General features: G+C 40.6%; 1 protein-coding gene across 1 annotated transcript in view; it reads right to left on the bottom strand.

The window, feature by feature from the left end:
• Nucleotides 1–25,456, bottom strand: part of Col24a1 (collagen type XXIV alpha 1 chain) — a 258,382-nt gene that overhangs the window by 217,475 nt on the left and 15,451 nt on the right. Inside the window, exons 4-9 of the mRNA XM_038311332.1 lie at nt 20,415–21,116; nt 19,633–20,345; nt 15,123–15,176; nt 12,608–12,661; nt 10,070–10,123; nt 6,635–6,688 (exon numbers count right to left, since the gene is read on the bottom strand). Coding sequence (XP_038167260.1) covers nt 6,635–6,688; nt 10,070–10,123; nt 12,608–12,661; nt 15,123–15,176; nt 19,633–20,345; nt 20,415–21,116 — 1,631 coding nt within the window. The remainder of the gene's footprint in view (nt 1–6,634; nt 6,689–10,069; nt 10,124–12,607; nt 12,662–15,122; nt 15,177–19,632; nt 20,346–20,414; nt 21,117–25,456) is intronic.

Below are 25,456 nucleotides of genomic sequence, written 5' to 3'. Positions count from 1 at the left end.
GATGTTAAACCTAAAAGCATAACAGAAGCACTAAAGTACAAAGGTGTCTTGGAAACTGATTTCTAAGTTTGGATACAGGATGACCCTGCCGTAGATGGTGTGAAATTGGGATCCCAGTGTTACCATGTTGATGGCAGTGCCTTTACAAAGTGCCTATATCCATAAGAAGATTGAAGCCTTTCATCTGGGAGGGAATCGTCTCTCCCATGAGATTCCATCAGTTCCTCCAGCAGAGGTCTTTTTCAGTGCTGTTTCTGCTTCTGTTTCACCTTTCCATAAGTGTTTCTTTGTCCTAGTGTTCCCATCATGAGTAGCAGCAACGTGGCCATCACCAGAAGCCAAGTCCAGCACCATGCTCTCGGACTCTCCAGTCTCCAGAAACATGAGAGCCAAGAGGAAGCTCTTTTCTCTGTAAGTTTTCCAGGATCACATATTGTTACAGCAACATAAGCACAGACTAAGGCAGGGAGCCAAGAGCAGACAGAGAAACAAGAGTATAGAGATTCTTGTTTATGGTATCTGTATAGAAAGGTAGAGGGAAGAGGCCAAAATCTGCCCTCTGAGAGCCCTTTGAGCAAGAAGTCAGGGAAGAAACCACGAGACAAAGGAAGAGCAGTAAGGAGATGAATGAACTTCCTTGAGCCATTATACACTAAAGTCACCGCTTCCCAAAATCTCAGTCAGCTGTTAGTCAATCTTAGAATTTAGCTCACCCGTTACAGACAGGGGAATGAACTGAGTTAAACAACATAACCAACATCATGGCGAATCGCATGGGCTGTATAGACAGATCAAGAACTGAGCAATCGTCCTTCTAGTTCTTTATCTCTGTCTCACCCTCAGACGCCACCTCACTTCACTGCCATCACTGTCCAAACTGAAGAACAAGAACAACACCTCCCAAGTCCTGATGTTACCAGCAACATGCTTATTATGCCTGACACCTAACACGTGCTGTGCTTTCACTTGGGTTTATTTTAAGCTTTTACATTTTAGCTGAAGACCACTATAATTACAAAATATGAGGTGCTGTGTTCAGTTGTTCCGTTTATGCAGGATTCTACAAGCTCAAGTTGATCCCTCCTATAGAGTAGAGATAAGAACTCAGACATGGTGGTTGTTGTTCTCTGAGGTGAGGCAGGGAGAGTCTGAGAGACAGGAATTGAAAACTCAGGAGCCAGGACAGGAGGCACAGAAGTCGGAGTGGCTCTCCCAGAACCATCTTTCTCGGTAAGTAGGCACTCATTCATTTACGTTCACTCTTGTGAGCTTGAGTCTATAGCACCACGCTTCGTGCTCCCCCCCCCCCCAGCATTTCCTTTCTTCCTCACCCACAGTTCTAACTTCTCCAGACTTCTTTCCCTGAAGCCTTTTTTAACAGTGAAAGGTACGCTAATGACGGTATCTACATGTACAGCTCCCCAACCCCTTTCAGGGATTCTTCAGTCAGAAAGCCAGAGAAAACAGCAGTGCTACCCAGCATGGCTTGTTCTTCATGAATTCATTGTAATCCAGCCTGAGCTATCGGAGTTGACATTTGACCCCAGTGAGGACAATACCAAGCCTGGCCATCAGCCCATGAGATCACTTAGAATGAGGAACGCTGTCTAAATAAAGGTTAGCTGCTTCAACTACACTCTCTTTTCCATTAATATAGCACAAGGATGCTGAAGTGCTCAGGTACTCCCTAGTGGGAACTGTGAGATGCCACAAGAACAAGAAAGCATAGGAAAAATTAAGAGGAGATGGGTATGATTTTGAGAAAGAAAGTTGTCAGAGGGGAAGAAAGGCAACGTTAAAAAGGTAGATTGAAGGGAAAAAAAGGAGAGGGGGGAAGGGGAGGGACAGGGACAGGGAGAGGGAAAAGGAAAGGGACAAGTACAGAGAGAGAGAGGGAGAGAGAGAGGGAGAGGGAGAGGGAGAGAGAGAGAGAGAACGAAGGAATGTACATTAAATGTCCACAAGCATGACCAAAAGATTTGCTTGGCATCCAACCATCTATTTTAGATTCTGTGTGATCCCTATTTCCCCTAATGCTGCAAAGGGGGCTGAAGCTCTGACCTCCTTGTAATGGCCTATGACATCATCCTTTGCAGTCAAAAGCATACAAGTGAAACAAGGTGTTTTCTGCGTCTGTTTTCGGTGTTGCTGGCGTGAACAGAGCGAGCACAGTGGGTTCTGGCTCTAATCTTTTCAGTGACTCGTCCTATCCTGAGCTCCAGCGTCATCCTATGTAAAATGATAGCATTGAATTGGGTAATTGCTAAATTGCAGTTGCTAGAATTCGGTGAGCACAAGAATTCGTCAGAGAGGACTTTGTTACTTTTGTAGAAATTTCGCTGATACACGGATGAAACGCAGATCTGAGACTCACTGTAGGCTTGAAGACACAGATCAAACTGGAGACGGATGTACCCCAAAGCAAGCCTATCCTCAGGCTCCCAAGGTTGGTTCCTAACTCCATCCAAAGCAAAGACGGTTTGGAGATGAAAGGTCCCCACAGCTCTCAGGTGGACACAATCCTCAGCTGGTGGCACTATTTTGGGGCAGTCCGGAGTAGGACATGGGGCCTAGCGGATGAAGCAGGTGTGACTTTAAGATTCTGTCCGGCCCCCAGTCTCTTCCAGTCTCTGCTTCCTGACCACGTGACAGGAGGAACTTCCCTTCCACGTGCTCCCCACCACAGTGTCTGCTCACGGTGGGCTCACAGAATGACTCTGGGGTAAGCGGAATGGGAGGGAATAGGCTGGATACAAGCTGCTATAATCTAGATAAAAGGTGTTTGTAATTAGAGGCCCGAGTGGACTTAGAGCTGTCAGAGATGATAGGCCTCCTAGGAGCTGGAACTTAATTTAGACTCCGTTTCCATGCATTCGGTGTGGTAGCTCAGTGCCTCGGCGGGTGTTCATTACATGATGTTTTGAATGAAGTGAGGGAAAGATGGATGGAAAATTACTTGGGTGAAAGGGAGATTCTGATTTTTGAGTATTTCAAAACCAGCAGCATGTGAATTTTTAAATGAGTATACTGATAAGAATAGAGCAAAAACATTCCTTAAGAAACTTGGTCAACAAGCAAATTTGACATCTCTATTTCAAAACTGATTAGAACATATTATAATAAATTAAAGAATCATCTTAAATTTGTTATGATATAACATTTTCATAGCAGAAATCCCAGTCACAAATAGGGCTTAGAATCTTTGTTGTACATATAGAATTTTAGATTTATTTATTTATTTTTATTAAATTTATCTGCGCGTGTGTGTGTGCACGCATGTGCCATGGCATGTTATGGAGATTGGAGGACATGTCGCAGGAGCCACTTTTCTCCTTCTATCACGGAAGTCCCAGGGATAGAACTTAGGTTGTCATGCTTGGTGGGTAGTGCCTCTAAGCACTGAGCTACCTGGCCAGCCCAAGACTTCAATTTTCAATGCTTCCTTGAAGAATAACACCAGGCTTTTGAATGGAAAAACTGTACTGAAGTAACCACAGCAATGTCCAGTGAGAGAAGGCAACTAATTCTGAGGATATAGATAGGTATAATTGTGGAAGCCGAAATACCTTAAAGTCGAATAAATTTAATGCCAGTGTTGAAATGTCAACAACCTAAGTCAGACTGAAGGAAACACAGTTTTCAAAGCCTCCCTGCTGACAAGGTTTTGGTCACCCCTAGCTGCCACTGCAGTGAGTTCAGAGCCCAGTGGCCTTGCTCTTCAGTTCCCTGTGTGCAGCAAGGACACAGCGCAGACACAGAGACAGGGATGGCGACACAGCTCGTAAGCAGCAGCTTTGGATTTAGAGGTTAGCGCCACAGTGGGCTGGGAACCAAGCCAGGGCGAAACAGCTCTGCAGACTTTTATAGGGAGGATGGGCCCCCGAGAAATGATGACAGAGTTGGCCATGGAGGGGCGGAAACCTTCACATTGTCTTCTTGGGCCTTGACACTTTGCCAGGCTAGATTCTTATTAGCGTTCCCACTGAAATCCAGCATGGCCAGAGCTCCTCAGTGCTCCCTTGCTCCACACAGCTTTAGAGGGACTGGAAAGTCACAGCAGACCCCATGGAAGCAATCTCTTCCTTGCCTCCTTCACACAGGTGTTTACTGTGTGCTTTGCTGTGGACTTTTTTTTTTTTTCAAATAACTGAGGCAATTCTAGTCTAATGGAACAGGCGTTCATGTTGGCTTCTGTCATCTAAAACCCAGGAACGCCTTTTGATAGTCAGAAAAGGGTGTTTTAAATGCTTGCCAGTTTTACAATTAACTGCTTGCATCCCTCATCCTTGTGACCCGAGGGAAGCTTTTCACTTGCTCACAGGGCTGACGTTCTTACAAGGAAAAACAGGCGGCTTCCAATTTTAATATGGCAGCTGATGGGCTATTTATAAAACAATTTAAAAAGCTCTCTTGAATCCAAGCTTGGACTCACAGCCCCTGTCTTCTGTCCAGCTCAGCATGCATTCTGGCTTCAGTTGATCTGCTGTTTTGGCAAAAAAATGAGTGAGTGGGAGTTGAAAATATACTTTAACTCATAGGAGAGTAAGAATTACAAGGAAGGGCTAAGCAGAAATCATGTAGAAGAGGGGTCAACAGAGGGGACAAACACTGGGTAGAGAGGTTGGTGCTATCTTAAAAAGAGAGGTAAGCGCAGCTGAAGGGAGAAAGGAAATTAGCATAGTCCTGTTGGAGAGTAGAAAAAGTACTTCAGCTGCCTCACGCTGCTATTTCTATCTCAATAGTCCTCAGACTTGTCAAAACTTTCCACATTAATCTTTATGCATCTCAACAGTTTTTGTGAGTTTCCTTCCAGTCATTATAGTTTTTAATATCACTTGAGTTTGGTTTATATTAGGAGAATTTTTAATATTTTCATATCCTTTCCAGAGAGAGAGGATAGTGAAGTCATGTCATCTGCTGTCCAAAACTCTCGTGAAAATCAGCATCACGCATCCTTCCCATTCAGGCTGGAGGCAGCTAGAAATATGACAAATTGAATGCTTGCCTTGTTGACTCCTGTGGGAAGCCTCACCCCTTCTGAATGGAGATGGAGGAGGAGAGGATGGGGGAGGGGGAGGGAACAAGAGGAGAGGAGGGAGGGGGAACTGCAGTGGGTATGTAAAATAAATAAAAGAAATACGGCAAACTGAAACTCAAATATTGACTTAAATTATGAATTTGCTCACAGGAAATACCGTGAAAAATGATCAAGAACATAGTAATTTGTGTCAAACAGTCCAGGACTGAGTTTGAGATCACCAGTGTGTGCCTTTGAGTGAATTATTTACCCATGAATACGTCAGTTAATTTATGTATGATCTATTTGGGATTACATACACTCCAGGGTTGTTTTAAAAAGTACCCAGCAAACTAGAACATTGAACATAATAAAATAGTTACTGTTGATATTAGAATGTTACCCAAGTAATCCATAAGCTGGTTCAACTGATAGAAAGATGTAATTAGTTCATAGCAATTGAAACCTAAGCACATCTCGGTGTGAACATGTATATAGTTAAAAGCCCACAGGTCCTTTCCCCATAGGTTTTCTATCTTGATCCTGCTATAGCTCTTTGTGATGCTGAGCAAGTTTCTTAACCTCTCTGGGCCAATCTTAGCTTCCTCACTTAGAGAAACTTAAGTACTGACTTGATCTTGGGAATTCATCTACCACGCTAGGGGTAAGAATGAAGGAACAAGGGTGTGTAAGACACTGCTAGTACAAGACTCCATTCTAGATTCTTCTAGTACAGGCTCTATTTGTAGGAACCAACTCTTTTAACTAGTACCAAAAAAAAAAAAAAAAAAAAAAAAAACCTTAAATTGAATTAAGGAGCTCAACTTTAAAAAAGGTCATTATTATCTGAACGTTCTACCAAATAGCGTCTGCCTTTTATCCTTCCATACAGGAGAGGCAGTAAAGTATACCAAACTCATTTTGAATGTAGATTACACCCTCGTATAAAATGCATACAGATAGACAATCGGATAGAAACTTGTCTCAGTCCAGCCTTGCCCCTCCCACCTGATGCTCTGTCTCACTACGAAGGAGGAAGAGCAGAGCCAGCTGCCCAAGGACTGAAATCTGTGCTGTGAGCCACATTAAATCTTCCTCCTTTGAAACTGCTTCTCAGGTATGTGTCACAGCAACAGGAGGTCTGACCAGCAAACTGCTCCTCGGCTCGTGTTTACAGACACATCGTGGCAGTCACCGCGTCCTCCTAAGTGGGAATCCTTAAGAGAAACCCTAGTGTATGACTGATAGGCATCTCATTTGGGCATAAATGCTATAAGCAGACAGCGAGCCTCAGAATGAAGATGCTGGGTTAATATATCTTAAAAGACGGAGCGTGTCGATACCCTGTCTGTGACGCTGCCTTTGTCCTACATGGGAATTTGCTCTCTATCCCTAAACTCAAGGGTCTTTTATTTTTCCTAAGATCTCGTCTTTAGTGGATATTAAGTTTCTGGATTATCATGGCTAAACTCTCTGATTAGTTTTCTTTTGCTGAGCAAAGAGATCTGAGGCTTTGGTGTGAGGCTCCACTCCGGAGTGGGATTGCAGTCACAGAAGCTCTCGGAGATCCTTCTGGCATTCAATTACATCAGAGAAAAACAGCTAAACTCCTCTTACCTTTTCACCTTGTAAACCAGGGGGGCCCACTAATCCAAAAATACCATGGTCACCCTGTAAACAGAACACAGAGGTTTAATACCACGAAAGAAAATAGAAAATCAAAGCTTCAATGTGAGAGAACAAGCCTTCGTGCCTACATCACTGATTTTGACAATCTGCCCTAAGTTCCATCTCTTTCTCTCTCAAACCTTCCCAGCACTCTTTCCAACTGTCTTCAGCATCTTTCCTCCAAACCCTGGGCTTCCTAACCTCTTCCAGCACCAACTACCTTATACTTTTCCACTTACCTGCTTGTATTCCCTTTTCTATGTTGTTCTATTCTCGAGGGATGCCCTTGCCAATCTTACCAACAGTTTACAGTGTCTAAAGGAATTTCCTTAGACATCCCACAGAACTGCACTAGGTAGTCCCCCTCTTGGTGAAGCTCTGAGGTGTGTGAGACTCTCAGAGAGACTTTAAGGACACAGTGGAAGGACTATTTCTGCAGCTTCACTGACATCTTTTCCTGTGCGGCAACCACACCTCAGAGGTAAACTACTAAACTTCCTGAATTAGGACTGACTCCTCCCCGCTACGATGACCTATCTTGAGGAATAAAGCAGCAAGGATTTGTTGTTGGGGGTAGCTTTTCATTTGATCACCCCCAACAAATCTGTTGCAGTGTCAAGAGGGAGGCTCACATTGAATACAAATAAAATTTCTAAGAGACTCGATGTAAATTTTTAAAATTTTATCATTTTAGAAGCACCCCCCCCCATCTCCTCCACTTATGTCCAGCAGGGCTGGAGATGCAGTCCTGTAATCTTACTTGCTCTGGAAACTTAGGCAGAGGGATTATAAGTTTATGATGAACCTGGGCTACAGAGGGAGTTAAAGGCTGTCTGGGCAACTTAATGAAATACGACACTTGAAAGTAAAATTGGGGATGGAGAGGCCTGGGTTGATGCTCAGTGGATGAACTGTTTGCTACACATGCGTGAGGATCCAATTTAGAAGCTCCAAAGCCAAAGTGAAGCCCAAACTGACTGCAGTAGGTCACCGGCTGTCACCCCAGTGCTCCTCTGGCAGGATGGGAGGCAGACGGAGGAGAGTCCCTGAAAGCTTGTGGCTCAGCCAGCCTGGGTTATCCAGTGGTGAACAACAGAGAGACCCTGTCTCCAACACAATGGAAGATAGTACTCAACAGTATCAGTCAAGGTTGTTGTCTGAACTTTACACATATGTTATGGCATGTGAATGCTTATACACATACACACATACCATAACATACCCATACATGGTACGCACATGCACACACACCATACACCATACAATATCCACACGTGGTGCACACATGCACACACACACACCATACAATACCCACACATGGTACACACATGCACACACCAAACACCATATAATATACACACATGGTATGAACACACACATACACTCACACACCATACACACACACCATACACATACCTACATATATTAAAGACACACCCACTGAAAGGAGAGTTATGGAGTCATAGTTTAGTGTACAGTACTTTCCCTGGTCAGTGTTTGCACTGAGAAGGACAAGAAGTAGGGAAATGCGTCTGTCGTTTTAAAACCATAGGTTTCACTTAATGCTCAATGGCAGAATGATATTAAATTTTGTATCTAACTGCATTTCTTATATACAATATTATCCACGGTTAGTACATAAATAAGTCAAAAGAGAAAATTCTTCAACTAGAAACATCATTTAAGTTTCCACTCCCATACTGAGCCACCCTATATTTTGTACAAAAAAATCATAGAGAAAGATAAAACCAAGCATTTGATATGGATGCTTATGTTTAATCTGAAGTCTCTATTTTGAAGTCACCAAACAGAGTTGACCTCTAATTCCAACATTTAATAAGAGAGCAAACATGCTATATTTAGGCATTTTAAAAGATGGCATTTGTATTTCTCAGATTTCCTGGTATTTTTCCTCATAATTATGACCACATCAATGAAGATATTGTCTTTCTAGAAATAGACTTTGATTCCCTTATTGTGTTTTGCAGCATCTCTAAACTTAGTTCCATAATAGAAAAAAATACTGAAAGTTTAGATATTTTTGAGGATTCCTGGTGAGGCTTTAAGTTTATAAAAGTTTCTTTAAGTCAATTACGAGGTCAGATTTCAACCCAGAAATCACTGGAATTGTTTGGAGATTTTTGACTTGTGATTCTATATCAATATAAACAAAACCATCTTATACTATACTTGTATCGCATTTATCAAGAGCTTTCCAAATGTCTTCCGATGGACTGCACTAGCCTTTTAGACGATAGCCTTTATACCAGATAAAGCAGTGGTTCTCAATCTGTGGATCACAACCCCTTTGGGGTTGAATGACTTTCACAGGGGTCATCTAAGACCATCAGAAAATGCATGCTTGCGTTACAATTCACAACAATAACAAAAGTAGTTATTGCAGTAGCAAGGAAAATAATTTTATGGAGGGGAACATGAGGAACTGTGTTAAAGGGTTGCAGCATTAGGAAGGCTGAGAACCACTTGATGTACAGGATTTATAACATTCCTAAAATATACGACTTTGTATTTAGGCATTACATGGCCACATATACTAACAGAAAAACCTTTGAGGTTAATAACAAGTCCTGGGCCAGATATGGAGGGGCAACTGCCTGTGAACTCAGCACTTGGGGAGCAGAGATAGGAGTCAGTGTTATTTTTAGATACGCAAAGATTTCAAGGCCAGCCTGACTTACATGAGACATCGTCTCAAGGGAACAAACACAAACAAAAAACCACATTCTGTTCCAAATTTAGCACATTCACCCCGTCTGATGCAACGTTAGTCCACAGCAGAAACTCGGTAACATTACTGGGAAGACAGATCATCCAGTGAAGATGAACATAATATACTTAATTCTTCAAATAGTTCTTTGTTTGTTAAACTTCAGCAGTTTTCTGCTATCTTCCCTGGCCGTATAATTTAAAAAGAGAAAAATAATATATTTATTTGTGTGTATATGTATGGTGTGTGTTTGTATATGCATGCATGTGCATACCCACATGTGCATGTGAACATGTACACATGTGTGCACCTGCTTGAGTGACCTCATTCACATATGCACATATGGAGGCCAGAGATAATGTTGGGTTTCCCTCCCGTTTGCCTTTCATTTGGATGCGGAGTCCCTAAGGAAACCTAGAATTTGGGGCAAGCCCCTAAGATTTGCCTTTCTTGCCTCACAGCGCTTAAGTTATAGACCCCAGCACTGTCCACCATGTTAGTTTATAAAAAATAGTTGCTAGGAAGACGAACCCAGGTCCTCGGGAAGGTGCAGCAAACATTTTACCCACCATGCCATCTTCCCGGACCCTAGAAACTTTTGTTTGTCAACGTTATAAATAAATAAAACTATTTTTATTTCATTGAAAAATAATTACCTTTTCTCCAGAAGCAGCTTGGCCCGGCGAGAACCCGGGATCTCCTTTGGGGCCCTGGATATGATAGTTAAGAGAGACTTCGTGAAGTTACGTGGTGTGTGCTACCAGGTTCAGTCACGTGTCCACAGATGCTATACACAGTGGAGGGTATTAAATAACGTTATTACGTGTTCGTGAATTCACAACAGCTGTGGTTTTCACCACAAGGCCAAGATTGCGCCCGTCAGTGTTCCATCATGAACGGAGCAGGGACCTGCTGGGGGCGCTAGCGGCCGCTAATGGCTTTCCTCATTTCTTCAATGATGCAGCCGTGGATAAGTTCCTCAGGCACCAGTAAGCAGCGTCCAGCTCAGGCATGCAAGGAACTCTAATTAGCATCAGTGGGTCACAAACAAAGAGAAGACCTGAAGTCGGAGGGTGACTGCCACCAGGGAAGGGAAGAGGATGGCAGAGGGCACTTGGGCACAGAAATGACTAAAACCTGTTAAATTCCTGTGAAAAACTGTTAATAAAAAATAGAGAAGAACAACTTGAGCTAGACATAAGTTGTTTCCCTTTTAGTGTGTTTTTCAGTCTTGTTTGTAAAAGCTGCAATCTCTAATAACATCCCAAGTACAACTGAAGTTTAAAACAATAAACATTAAGCAATATTATTATTAAAACTATTTTCTTTGCAGAATAGTGAAGTTTACACTACCTTTGCTACTTTTGAGACACAATGAACTTTTGTTATTATTAGCTAAATATATTATTCCACTACTAACAATTATTTCACATGAATAATAATGCTATTATTCTAGTATTGGAGTGTTGATAGTTTAATAAGAGAAAATTGCTCATCACAAACCTTAACATTTCATTACCGTTCTCAGCTAAAACAAATAAGTCTCCATTCTTAGAGAATGGTAAATACTATTTTCACTGTGTGAAAGAGAGAAGTAACTGCATCTTCTCTCATGAATGCTTCTAAATGGCTCACAAGCTGACCAACTGGGGAGAGATGATCCGAGGAGAAGCCCCACCTGATGCTCAGTATTTTCTTTTGATCAATTACAAGTTTAGAAGAGAATTAGCAATACAACTAAGAATGCTATGTCCTTCAGTCAAAGACACTTTTTGAGAGACAAGCTTGTTTTCTAGTTGCCTGTTCAGAGCTACCACCATTTCTAGTAGCGATGCTACAGTGGTTACAAGACTATTGGCCTAAGAAATTGGTTTATGGTATTTTAATAGTTAAGAACTCAACTCATTACATAACAGTAATAATGATAAAAATTATATTTGGGGCATAGAGGAAAGTACAGGTACCCCCAGTACTCAGGAGGCTGAGGTAAGAAAAATTTTGAGTTCAGGAGTTCAAAACTAGCCACGTTGACACAGAAGGACCCTTATCTCAACAAAATAAATCCTAAAATACCTTTAGACTAGGTGACATTTTCTGTTGTTAGAACCTGGTTACTCTACTACGTGCTATATGGTATTACGCCTGTAGCTCCCGTGCCACTACAGGTCCATATGCATGCCAGGAGCTGGGCTGAGAGACCCCAAAACACAGAGAGACATGGGTCACTCTTGATACAAGAGTGCTAAGCTTATTGTGCTCAGGGGCAGCTTATATAGGGCTCTGGCCACGCCCCAGCTCCCGGGATCTTTCAGCTGCAGACCCAACAGCCCGCCATCAGGGTCTCGTGCTCAGAGCAGCTGCAGGCTGCTCAGAGCAGAGGAAAACAAGTTGTTTTGCTCAGAGCAGCTGAAACATAGGAAAAACAAGCCACTCACAGGGAATTCAGGGTCCGGGAGTCCACAGCCCCCAATAGCTCCCAACAGTCTATGTAAAGGGAGCAATAAAATTTACATAGAATGTTATTTGCTTTCTATTGCTGCAATTAAAAAATATTGACCAAAAACAGCTAAGGGAGGGAAGGGTTTATTTGGCTTACATTTTCCAATCCCAAGGCAGGAATTCAAGCAGGGCAGGTGCTTGGAGGCAAGAACTGAAGCAGAAGCTATAGAAGGATGCTGCTTACTGGATTGTTCCACATGGCTCACCTGGCTTGCTTTTTTATGATGCTCAGGACCACCTGCCCAGACAATCTTGTTAAAGAGCCATGACCTAGGATTGTCAGAGACTTTCTCTGCCTCAAGTCTAGCTTGAAAAGCAGGAAAGTTTTCTTTTCTTTCCTTTTCTTTCTTTCTCTCTCTCTCTCTCTCTCTCCCTCCCCCCCCCCCTCCCTCCCTCCCCCCCCCCCCCTCTCTCTCTCTCTCTCTCTCCCTCTCTCTCCCTCTCTCTCTCTCTCTCTCTCTCTCTCTCTCTTTCTTTTGGCTTTTTGAGACAGGGTTTCTATGTGTAGCTTTGCAGTCTGTCATGGAACTTGCTCTGTAGACCAGGCTGGCCTTGCACTCACAGAGATCCACCTGCCTCTCTGCCTCTGCCTCCTGAGAGCTGGGATAATAGGACATGAGTCACCACCGCCCGACCAGAGAATATTCTTTTAAGATGTCAAGAAAATGATGTGCTGCTCATTAGGAATTTCTCACCTTTGGACCTGGGAATCCAGGTAACCCAGGATTTCCATGTGGTCCCGGAATGCCCTGTAAATAACAAAAATGTTTCATTATTTTAAGAACAAATAAATTACAGGGCTTCTGTTGATAGTCATATAACCATTACATAATATAGTCTCATTAAAATAAATGCTAAACGTAAAATGAAAACAATATCTTCAAAGCTATGCCTTCTGCCACCTTTGATATTCCGGTCCTACTCAGACAGTAGGACAATGGAGTTCATCTTTCACATCAAATGCAGCCTCGAGGTGGCATTATCCACCACCTTGGTCCAGAGCACAGAGCTTACTGCTCCTACTAAGCTGTGAAGAGTCAGAACCCAACAATGTGTGATCCTTTGGCATCTGTACTCTTCAACCTGTGCATCTGTTTATACAGCCAAGATTTGCATGTGGGATAATGACTTCCTTCACTTCTCATTTCACTGACGCTGCCACGTCTATCCAGGCGCTTTCTCAAATCTCAGTTTTCTTCTACCTTCCTTTTAAAAGCTTGGCCTCATCGTCATGAGGTAACCCCTCTCTCCTGACAGCTGCTGTGGAAACTCTTGGATGTGAGATTCATAGTATGTTTGCCTCCAGGTACTGTATGCTGCTTTAATCTATTATGTAAATATTGTGTTATTGTTTCAACTACATCATGACTTGCTCTATTTAGTTCCAGGATTAAAATATCTTTAAAAAGAGACTCTGTATCTTACTAGTCCAGTATTCCATCAGTCACTTGAATATTTGTCTATTTGATTGTACGTTGCTGATAAATTATTATCATCTGGATTTAAAAATTGATTCTCTTCCCTGAGAACCTAGTTTGTACCTTGAACTATGATCATACTTGACAATTTTCATTACTAACTCATACAACAACCCTGCAAGAAAGCTACTTTATTCTGACTCAAAAAAATGAGAAAAAAATAAGCTCATACACCAATGAGCACAGAAACCGAGACAGTCTCCTGAAACCTTTCAGGTCTGCAGGTGCCTGATGGGTTTTGTACTCCTGCCTCTGTGTTCTCTAAGCTCACATCTTAACATAGAACATGCATCCTGCAATTACTTGTCTCTTCAGGAAAAATTGATTTGAGGAACTCAGCTATGTTGACACTGAAACTACATCTAGCAAGAATAAAACTAAGGAGAAACTTCTACAGTCCATGACATTGGTAACTTTAAGAAAAAGAAGGGAGGTGGGAAGATATAGGAAATTAATGAATGAGTTGTTGCTGTAGACTTCAGGGTAATGGGTTTAACCCTATTTCACAAAGCTCAGCAGTGCAACCATGAGCCAACACGATAGCTTTAGGATAAAGGTGTATCTATTAAAGTTTGGGATTTTTCAAAGAGGGTTGACTTGTTGACTGTGACCACATAGGACCAAATTTAGGGAGGGAGAATTTGCAAAGCTTAAACTTTCAAGTAAGAGAATCGATTATAGGGAATGAAATTATGAATGCACCCAAAATAACTGGTCCCAAGAAGCAGACTGTTCTTGCTTTAGGAGCTAGCAGGTTGGGCAAATAGAGGGGTGGACATTAGTGACAGGACCCCACGCATCTTTGAGATTCAGAGTCTGAAGGTCATCCTGTCAGAAAATAACAGCTTTGGGGGAACGAAGGAATAAAATCAGTGCAAAGAAGGTGAGAGAAGAAAGGCAGGTTCCCAAAGTCTCCGCACAGAAGGTGGAAGGAGGAGCATGACGGACTGACATGCTGGAGAACCGAGAATAGACGATGACATAAGAGATGCTGATAGACGATCAACCCCAGAGCTTCAGAAAATGCTAAGCAGAGCTAAAGCACACTGGGAATTTATCTTCGCCTTCAAATGCACAATCGTTTGATGGGAATATAGAGAGCGCAAGGCAATATTTTACAGCGACTTGGCTTTATATTCTTAGTATGATTTAATTAAGGGTGCAAAGAAAGTCATTTACATTAGAGCCGTTTGCATATGTCTTTGTAGCACACAATTCTTTTTCAGTTTATACAAGAAAAACTTTCTCCAGAAAAAAATCTACATTTATTTCTCTAGGTTGAGAGAAACTAACTAACAGAGCAATAAATCTTTCGCGGGATCCATTCATGTGAGAAAATACTGCTGATCCATAGGCAGCTTTTTTCCTTCATAATTTTTTTTCTAGTTGATGACTCTGGTATTTCCTACTATACAGTCTAGGAATGCACTATTTTAAGGCAGTGAGACCCAAAAAAACCTGACCTTAGAACATTGGTATCACTTTATAACTAAGACTAATGTGAGGGGCTAACCAAGCAGCCACTGTTCTCCAAAATTAACCCTAGTCCCTGGATATTTTCACAGGGCGTTCTTTGGCTGCCTACACCCACACAAACCAGGCTGCACTGCAGGATCTGAGTGCAAAGACACATTTCCAGAGCATGCCCATACTGTCCAGCATTAGGAAAAAACAAAGACCCTAAAATATTACACTTCTATCTGACAACATGACTCCAAGTCTGTCTACTCACCCGTGGGCCTCTTTTGCCTGATGGACCCGGGATACCCATGGGACCAGGGGGACCCTTAGGAAGAAAACATCAAGGTATTAGGCAGGATAAATAGTAATCATATCTCTCTCACAAATATTTGTCCTATGTCTATTCCACAATCACTCCCTTCCCCCCCATTCTCTGTTCCCGGCTGACAGTGGTTTTAAAGTGACATTAACTTCTAGCCCACATCAGCATGGATAAGGTGAAACTCTACCATTTCTCCTCTTTAATCTGGCCAGAAATGGCAGCAGGAAGTCCTTGGCTTGCAACTATAGCCACGCTATCTGGTTTCTACAGAGAGCATAACTAGCAGTTTTGTGACTGATTTTTACTCACAAATTTTTTACTAAATTTGTTCTTATTATGGTAGGAGAAATTCAACTTAGAGCTGGCACTCAAGTGCAGGTTTTTCTGTTTAATGCACTTCAAAAGAGCATTTTAACCTCAAGAAATGGAAGCACTAAGCATTTCGTGTTTCTGTAAAAGAATTATACCAAGGATCTTCATGAGGTGCTAACCAGTAATGCTGAGGTATTTCTTATAAAGACATAATAAACCTGTCTCATAGCAAATGTGACATACCAGGAGCTCACTAATAAAGCTAAATGACTTATAAAGGAAAAATGAAGGGACTAGAAAGCTAACTCAGGGATTAAGAGCACTGACTGCTCTTGCAGAGGACCTGGGTCAAGTATCTAGTATCCTTATGGTAGCTCACAGCCGTCTAGAACCTCAGTTCCAGGGGATCCAATGCTCTCTTCTGTTTCTGCAAGCACAGAGTGTTCATGCAGTGTAGTTATGTAAATAAAGGCAAAACATTTAGACACAGAAAATGAAAATCAATATTAAATTAAAAGGATGAAAAGATAACCCTCAGTATGGGAAAATATTTACAAACCATTCCTCAGACAAATTAGTAATATAATATATCAAAGCTTTGAAAACCTCATAGCAAAATAATCTCTGCACATGGACAAATCATCAACATGATTGTTGATTAAGATATACAAGTATCTAATAAGCATGTAAAAAAACTGTTCAGTTTACCTAGTTAAACGCAATTAAAACTGTAATGAGATACCGTCTCACCTCAGTTATCTTTCCAAAGAGCAAAATAAATAAATAAATAATAACAAAGACAGCAAGGATGAAGAAAATCTCATAAACTCTTGTTAGTGGGAATGTAAATTAGTTTGTCAATTACAGAAAGCAGTATGGACATACCACAAAACCTAAAAATAGATCGACCTCACCATCCACTATCATACACACATACATACAGTTATATATGACTCACGTCAGCACGGGAGACAGAAACCTGCTCCTCTATGTTTATCGGGGCTCTACCAGCAGCCGCGAAGTGAGGGCATCAACCAGAAGATGATTAGGTAACAAAATATGCTATGTATCACAGGCAAGGATAGCATACCAAGGATGGAAATGAAAGATGCAGAAACATAACATATAGTATCATGCAAGCATAGAAGATAATATTATAAGTATAGCAGACTCAAAGAAGAAAGTAGAGTGATTCCTGGGGTTTTGGAGGAGGTATGTGGGGGGAGGCTGTATACAAAGATGCTGTTACACAGGAACAGTGCTTGGGTCTTCCAGCACACTGGGTCACTAGTTTACAGTAACCTGTAACAGACAGAATTTGAAGATTCCACACAAAAATGACATGGAGATAAAAGTACTCAATATCTTGATTTTATGTGCATTGGGTAATCACATGGTACATAAACATGTACATTTATTATGTGTCTAAAAACTGCAAATTAAAAAGTACACTATAAAAGAACTGTATAGGGATAAAGTCAGAAAAAAAATGCTATCACTCAAAACTGGGAAACTGGCCAGTCCACCAGTTTACATAGAAAGATCAGGGAGTAAAACAGCGTCTTCAGGTTCATGGAAATCTGCACCAGTCATTCTCCCGCTAGCACTCTGTAATCTTCCGTCCCCCACCCTGCTGCCCTGTTTTGGACTCTCCAAGCTCTGCTGTAGTCTTCTCATCGGAAGAACCTCCACTCTGTTCTCAACTTCTCTGTAACTCTTAGCAATGCCAATCAACTTCTTTCCCCCAAATAATCGTTTTTGTTCTTGGCTTTTGTAAAAAGCACGATATTTTTCTTTGCCATCATTTCAGCTATTCTGATTTCTTCTTCTAAAACCAGCAAGCGGAGTTTCCCCCTGCATTGTACATCTCTTTCTTTGTAAATATCACACAACCTTCTCATTTCAACTATAGTATCGACAAGGAAGACTCTCAGATTTGTACCCCAGCCTTGACTTTGATTCTCCAACTCTTTCAACTGAATGGCATTGCCTTTCTTCTTATTAACCATCTGCTGCTGATAATAAATGGATGGATTCACATCATTATTTTCAGTATTGTTATTGCTACTCTCTGACTATCTGACAGCAATCTCTGATTTATTTTTTTAACTTGTACTCCATATCCACTTAACCTGCAAGCTCTATTATATATCTTCCTTCAAAACATCTCTAGAATCTACCTTCCCTTTTTCTCTCCTGCCAACCTGAATCATGTACAAATCATATAACACCAAGATGGAACCAGGAACTTCACACCTATTTTGGGGACTATGGCCAGACTGACTTTTGTAAGTTAGTCTTCTTAATTAGAATCTACAAAATTCCAGAGAAAAATATAAAGTTCTAACTTATCAGCTTGACAGCTAAGATTCTCCGTGACGTGAAACCACCTCGCTTAGGTTTTTGTCAGACATTATCCAGCCTAACATAAAAGAGTTTAGCCTTAGAGACAAAAAAATCTGTATTTAAATCCTGACTGTATCGTTTACAAGCCATATTATTATTGTCAAGACAATAAACTCCTTCAGTCTTCAGTTTCTTTCAGTGAAACATGAGAACAACTGTACTTTTCCAAAAGAAGGCATATGAAGGGTGGGTTAGAGCATCATCCACATCAATGAGTGATGGTAGCTACTCCTATCTTCCCCCATGTTAGGAAGGGAAATCTGCCTTTCTCCTCCATCAAAATATGTACTCCTTAAAGTTCAGCCCTACATAATTCTGTCATAAGAACCTAGTGCAGTGATCTATCTGGGTTCTTTCATGGAGGTCGGCTCCAAAATAATATTTTTCACCTCACACATTTAGTTTATGAGATTATGTCTTTCAGTCACATATGATTTATTTTATTGTTTTTAATTGTGTGTGTATGTGTACATAAGTGTGTGTGTGTATGTGTATACTCACACTTATAAGAGCAGTGCCTTCAGGGGCTAAAGGTTTCAGATTCCCTTAGACCTGGAATTATAGGTGGTTGTGAACTGCCCAAGGTGGATGTTAGTAACTGAACTAAGGATAGAAGCATTGCTATCTCTTAACACCAAGCCGTCTCTCCAGCACCCAATAGTGTGTATCTTGCTTCACCACAAGATACAGTTACACAGTACTTAATTTTTCTTATTGAAATGTATGCTCCTTCAGAACAAAGGGGCTGTGCTTATGCCTCAAGTTCTGCATCGACTTAGGAAATGCCTGTTGAGCATGTTAGCATGTTATTACTTTACAAATCCAGATGGAATAACAATTTGAGGCTTTATAGAACAGATTAGGAGATTAATACTCACCCCACTACACTGACTTTTGGAGGAAAGTAGGTGGCAAACTATAATTCTTTACAAGCACTGCAAAGGGGTTAATTCTATACAGCAGGGCATCCATTGGATTTATTGTAATCCTCAACAGTTGGCTTTAAGAAGACAACTTCCTCAAGTAATAGCCACAAGGACACACCAGCCAAGAATAGAGCATCATCTTATCTCAGTCTATGGCTTCTAGAACTCAGCTGATGATTCAAGTTGTATTTTCATCAAATGAAGACGTGTCTTCATGGTGTTAGAAAGATAGATCAGCAGTTAAGAGCACTTGATAGGCCTAGGTCTGATTCTCAGCACCTACGTGGTGTTTTACAACAGTCTGTGACTCCAGGGGACTGAACGCCCTCTTCTGGCCTCCATGGCCACCAGACATCCATGTGTTACAGAGAGACATGCCACAAAAACATCCACAAACATAAGACAAGAAAATACTAATAAAAAGCCGTCCTCTTGCCGGGCGGTGGTGGCGCACGCCTTTAATCCCAGCACTCGGGAGGCAGAGGCAGGTGGATCTCTGAGTTCGAGGCCAGCCTGGTCTACAAGAGCTAGTTCCAGGACAGGCTCTAGAAACTACAGGGAAACCCTGTCTCAAAAAAAAAAAAAAAAAAAAAAAAAAAAAAAGCCGTCCTCTTAGAACATATGTAGTATAATTAAATTTTTGAAATAAAATTTTTGAGACATGCAGGCAAATTACTTAAGATTTACAAATATCAAAGGCAAAAACAAGCCCTGCTCTCCTGGTCTATCCTATGGTGTTTGGTCCAGACACCTCTCTGAAATACATGGTAAATTAGTGCATTAACACATAGTTTAAAAAGAAAAATCCAACTTACGGGAGGTCCAGTGTCCCCTTTTGGCCCTCTCAGATACTCCACACCAAGCATTTCACTATAATCCTCATAATAATAATAATCATAAGGCTGGGCTTCATAGCTATGGTCGATGGTATAAGTAGCATCAGGGTGAAATTCCCCTTCCTTCCTTAGTTCAAGGTGGTTATCCATAGAGGGCCCAAGCTTCACTCTATACAGGGAGGTGTTTAAAATCTGTTCCCTTTCCATGAGGTCATTGGTGTGTAGATTTGCTGTGATATTTTTGTTGAGATTAGTCATGGCCTCTTGATTTGTGTGTGCCATGCTAGGTGATGCTTGCTTAGGCAGGGGCCGGTCAGCTGCTTCCTCATCGTGTTGGGTGATGTTGTCTGCTCCATCTAAAGGGGGACTAAATTTCTTCTCTGTATTTATTCTTGCCTCACTGTGGTGATGATGAGACACCGGCGGGTTTAAATTGACCTCTTCCTTGTTGATGATTTCTTGAGCTTGAAGTCTGTAGTTTGGGAGAGTCACAGCTGAGGCGTTTTCTGAACGGAAAGAAGTTAGGTGGGACCATGATGTCTGGTACTCTTGGCTTCCCTGTACTGTGGAAGAATTGTTATTTCTGATATTTGGAATATCTTTGCCATCAGAGAATGTCTTCTGTGGCAATTCTGTTTTACCAAATCCTTTGGGCAAAGGAGTGTGATCCGTGAATGCCTCTTTTGGTAATTCTGTTTCACCAAATCTTTTGGGCAAGGGTGTGTGTTCTATGAGTGTCTTCTCTTTCAATTCTGCTTCACCAAATCCTTTGGGTAAGGGTGTGTGCTCAGGGTGTCTGGTTGGCATTATTGCCACATGAGGAAGGCTTGTTTCAGCTTGGGACATGTCTGCTCGGGGGCACTGCTGTTTCATGTATCTGCAATAGTCTGCAGACACTGCTGTGGAAGGAATGATATCCAGCTGACACACTGTCCCTTCAAAGTGGACAGAATTATTATACATACTTCCCAAGGTGAACACACTGTGAGAGTCAAAGGTCTGAACCTCTGAAGCAGTCTCTCCGCTAAAATATCTCTTTCCACATTCGAAGAACATGGAGACAACTCGGTCTCTAACAGTGATGGCAAGCGAGTGCCATCGCTCATCATGGACGCTGTAGTTGAAAACCACCGATTGCTTTCCTCCAACATGCACTATCAGTTTCTTAGGCAGCAACTGCACTCCTAATTGCAGCCTGTTGTTATTTCGAATGCTGAAGAGAAATGCATTGTTCATTTTATGTGACTGCAACCCAATCAATATGGTCAGTGGCGGTCTTAAGCTAACTGGTAAAATGTTCATGAGAGGTGACTCGATGTAGGCATTATTTTTTAAAGTGACACCAAATTCTGTTAACTGGACCCTCTGAGGTAATGGTGTGGGTGACAGCAGCACAGCAGTAACTGGGGATGTGTATCTTACATCTTTGCCTCCAAGGCCTAGTCGATGAAGAATATCTATGCCTGGAAATGGAAGGAGGAAGAGAGAAAGGATCTTACTGGTACATTCATGCAAATGTTTGAGTATACAAACAAAACGTTTCCCCAATCAACATAAGCATGCTTTATCAACAAGTAATTTCTAGGTAGCCAGCGCTAGAGAGAGGCGCCACCTTCAGTCATTTGGATGAAGCAAGTGTGCACCCCCCCCCCCGCGACACACACATACACATCACTATATTTTAGTCCCCCAAATATTTTAAAAACAAGTTTGGTGGCTTTGCTCTTTTTCATTTTATTGAAACTCCTGCCCCTTCACCCTAAGTGCACACACACAGCTTCTGAAACATCACTATGTCCTGAACTAATAACTAACATTTAATGACATGTATGTTTGAACAAAAGAGAGACCCTCTGGATGAGAGTAGCTTGTAACTCCCAATTTCTTTTTTAATAAATTAAGTTCACACCATTGCTTAGGTTCTAATTTTCCAAACTTCTGGGAATTTAACTGAAGCTTTCTTTGACTAATACTTTAATCGTATATTACACGTAAGGCACCTTGGGAGCCCAGATCCTTGAGAGAGGCATGAAGAGGATGTTGAAATTCGTTTTGCTGTAAGCCTTGTTCTTTCCCTGTCCCTTTCACATTTCTCTGTCTTTCATAGTTCCAGTTCTCTTCAGTCATTTGTACCCAGTTCACAGACTCCTTTCAATATCTATTATGTAATGTGTAGTTTCTACACTATGGCTTTAATATAATTGTGGATTTAACAAATCCATTATTCATTATATTATTGCCAGTAGTGATCTGCTCGTCTCTCTCACTCAACTTTAAAGTCCTGAAAGACAGGTTCTGTCTGATTCATTACTACACTTCTACTGTTTCCTTGCAAAGAGTTCTAGAATTTCTGAATGAGTGAGCTTGTCCCACTAGAATCCAATCTGATTTCATATTCACCTTTAGAGTCATATAGCTTTTAATGCCATTAATTAAATAATGAATGAATCTTTCTTAAAAACACAGTCAGCTTAGTCAAAGGTGTGATCCATCTGCATCTATGCCTGTAATAATCTCTGGATAAAAATAACAAAGAATTTACAGTATGTACAGGAAAATGAAAAAAGGTGAAATTAGCTAGGAATACTTGGCTCTATTAATTTTCATTTTGTGGCAAAGCTGTAGATATTTGACATTTTCTGCTCATTGCAAAGAATAAAACATGAAGAAAGACTCTGAGGCCCAAGTCTGCAACTATGAATAACAATAAAATACTTATGGAATATTATTCATGTGTAATCCAGTACCATATTTAAAGTGTTTTCTCAGAGATATGTACAAACACACCAGTGAGTTAGAGTACAGTCATCAGCTGTGAATGAACTAGTGATAGCAATAATAAAGGGAATAACTGTGTAGTCTAAGGTATTATGTGATAGTGAGTTCTAAACTTTTCTATAAAAATATTTCCAATAACAATGCAGAAATTTAAGTTCCCCCAAAGATTCAGTGGCCAATTTTAAAGCAATAGCAAATAATTTACAAAAAATACCTTTGCTCTCTCACGTTATTTCATGTAAAAACTAATGTACAATTTTTATGATAATCTACAACATGGTTGTTTATTTTCACATGCAAAATAAATTACTTACCAGATAAATTTGTTAACTATGCTTATCACCAATCTTTAACAAAACTCACACCATTGAAGTATGTCCATGGCAAACTGACTTGAGGGATTCCTGCCTAGAGATGTGGGATGTCCTTCTGTATATGTGTTCCTTTTATTGGTTGATAAATAAAGCTGTTTTGGCTGATGGCTTAACGAGTACAGTCAAGCAGGAAATCCAAACAGAGATAGAGAGAGAGTAGACGGAGTCAAGGAGATGCCATGTAGCTGCCAAAGGAGATCGATGGCATGTAACTGCCCAAGAAGCAACAGATAACAAACCATGAGCCTTGTGGTAAAATATAAAATAATAAAAATGTGCTAATTTAAGATATAAGAACTAGCTAGAAATATGCCTGAGACATTGGCCAAACAGTGTTGGAATTAATAATGTTTCTGTGTGATTATTTGGGTCTGGGTGGTTGGGAAATGAATGTGCACTCTCTGTTTGCATGGCTAGTGTTCTCTGACTCCAAGTATATTCATATCTCAGTTCCAGGATGAAGCCATGGAGAAGTGCTATTTCTTTGAAAATTATAATGTTTAAATTTAATGTATATATTACCATAGAGTCTGTGAAAATCATTATTCATTATTCAAAATCATTATTAACACCTTATGTGTCAAGTAAGTCAGTCATTCTGACACAAGTTTCTGATGTGACATCAAGGGTTTCATCTTTGTCTCGGGAATACCTGCTTTGCAAGAGAGTCTCTGTTTCAAGTAGTAATTCGATCCTATTAAAATGAGATATTATTAGGAAGAGTATTAATCTGAAAACTTAAGAATGGCTAGGTGTTCTTGGTATCTTATCAGTACTTCAGTTCTGTCGTATTGTAGAATTTAGAGTGAATTACTTGTAAAAGAGTCACGTGGCTTAGAACAGTCATCCCTCAATAAGTTTTTTTTGTGTGTGTGTGAATGAACTGAGAATACATTCCTAAGACAGTCTGCTTGCTGCTGTGTGTCATTCTTCCATCCTTGGTTACTTTCTCGACTAATAATTCAGGCAGCATTCAAGCATCGATACCCATTCAGCATAATCTCACCTTTTTGCCTTACTGTCCTATCCTTACAAGACTGCAATTTCATTATGCTGTGGAGCATTAAATAAACTTGATCATTAAGCTAATTTAGATGATTCTGGAATCATCTTTTCATTTCTCATGACTTCATAGAACTCTTCAGCCAACCAGACTCACCACACGGGCGTTTCCATTGACTCCCCAGTATCCACCGTCTCCTCTCTGCTATGTTGAGTCCTAACTTATGACTGTGCCTGCAGTCAATTATTTGTAAAAATACAAACAACCTGAAGCTTGTATTTTTATAAGAAACAATAAATTTCATGAAGGATATTAAATGTACTACTCATTTAATTTATTTAAATTATTTATTTAAAAAATTTATTTAATTAATTTAATTTAATTAAATTCATGCAATTTTCTGCACAATCATTTTCTGGTGGTGTAATTTTTGCAATTTTTTTGCTTCCATTTCTGATTTGAATATTTTGCTCCATTCTCAAGATAATGTCACATTAACTTAAGTTCAGCCTTTTGATTTACTTTTCTACTTTTGTCTATTTTCTGTATTATGAGCTTATGTTGGATTCTAACCTAAACTTTTTCTATTTTATTTTTTTTTCTAATTTGGGAAGTTGAATCGCTTGGCTACAAAGGTATTTCAGCTAAGCATCTGCCTGAGCAATACTTCAGCCACATCTTCTAGATTTTATGGGGGCTTTTCTCATTGCTGGTTTTCCAGAAACTATTTTTATGCATTTCCTATGTCTTTTTAGAGTTCGTATTTTATGTTGCTGCCTGGTATTGATACTAAAATTTGACCTAACAGCAATGTATCCAGAGAGTGGTGGAAACTGATTCTAGCTTTAATATTTTTCCAATCCCAATAAAGATTCATAAGCACCTGCAGAGGTATTTGTGAAGACTGTAATAGCCTCCATGAAGTTAGACTTCAGTGTTCACTTCCTGTATTCTCTAATTCGTTACTTTTATACAAGGATTCCATTAGAAATGTATTAATTTGTTAATTAGATCCATTTCAGTTTTTCTGTGTCTCCTACACTGTATAATTTCCCTCTATGCTCTCTCCAATATTATCTCAGTCTGTAAGGTCTGGTTTATATGACTTTTGAGTCCATAAACCCACGAGTCAAATCTAGCTTAACTTTTTGCCAGCTCTTTATTTTCCCAACCTCTTATGTTCATGTTGCATCGTCTTTCTTCACAGAGGTGATCTGACTTGAGTGTTTGAGTTTTTCATTTTTTGTTTTTTTTTCAATAAGTAGCTAGAATATCTTCCTCAAAGCAATTTTTGTATGCATCATATTTTTGGTACATTTGTGTGCATTTCTCTTAATATCTTTCTACTTACGTTGCATCAAATCCTTTGACTGGCACATTATTTCCCGGCCAAGCATATCCAGCATGGGGGTGCCGTGAGAAGAACACCAGCCTCCCAGCTCTCCAAACCCTTCAGTGTCACCAGCATTTTCTTTTGATAATTAGTCCCTTTATGTACCCACCTGTCTGTGAACCATGCCAGTCCAGGAGGATGGGCACTGCCAGCTTTGCCTCCCTCGCTCCCCTTCCTCTAGGCTCATTCCTGTTTCTTCATGCTTCGGAATGAATCCATTGCCTCAGAAAACGGTTTTTACATTTTCTGAGCCCT

The sequence above is a fragment of the Arvicola amphibius genome, chromosome 14 (genome assembly GCF_903992535.2).
Source record: "Arvicola amphibius chromosome 14, mArvAmp1.2, whole genome shotgun sequence".
In the NCBI taxonomy this organism is placed as follows: domain Eukaryota; kingdom Metazoa; phylum Chordata; class Mammalia; order Rodentia; family Cricetidae; genus Arvicola; species Arvicola amphibius.
This window is presented reverse-complemented; position numbering and strand designations above follow the sequence as displayed.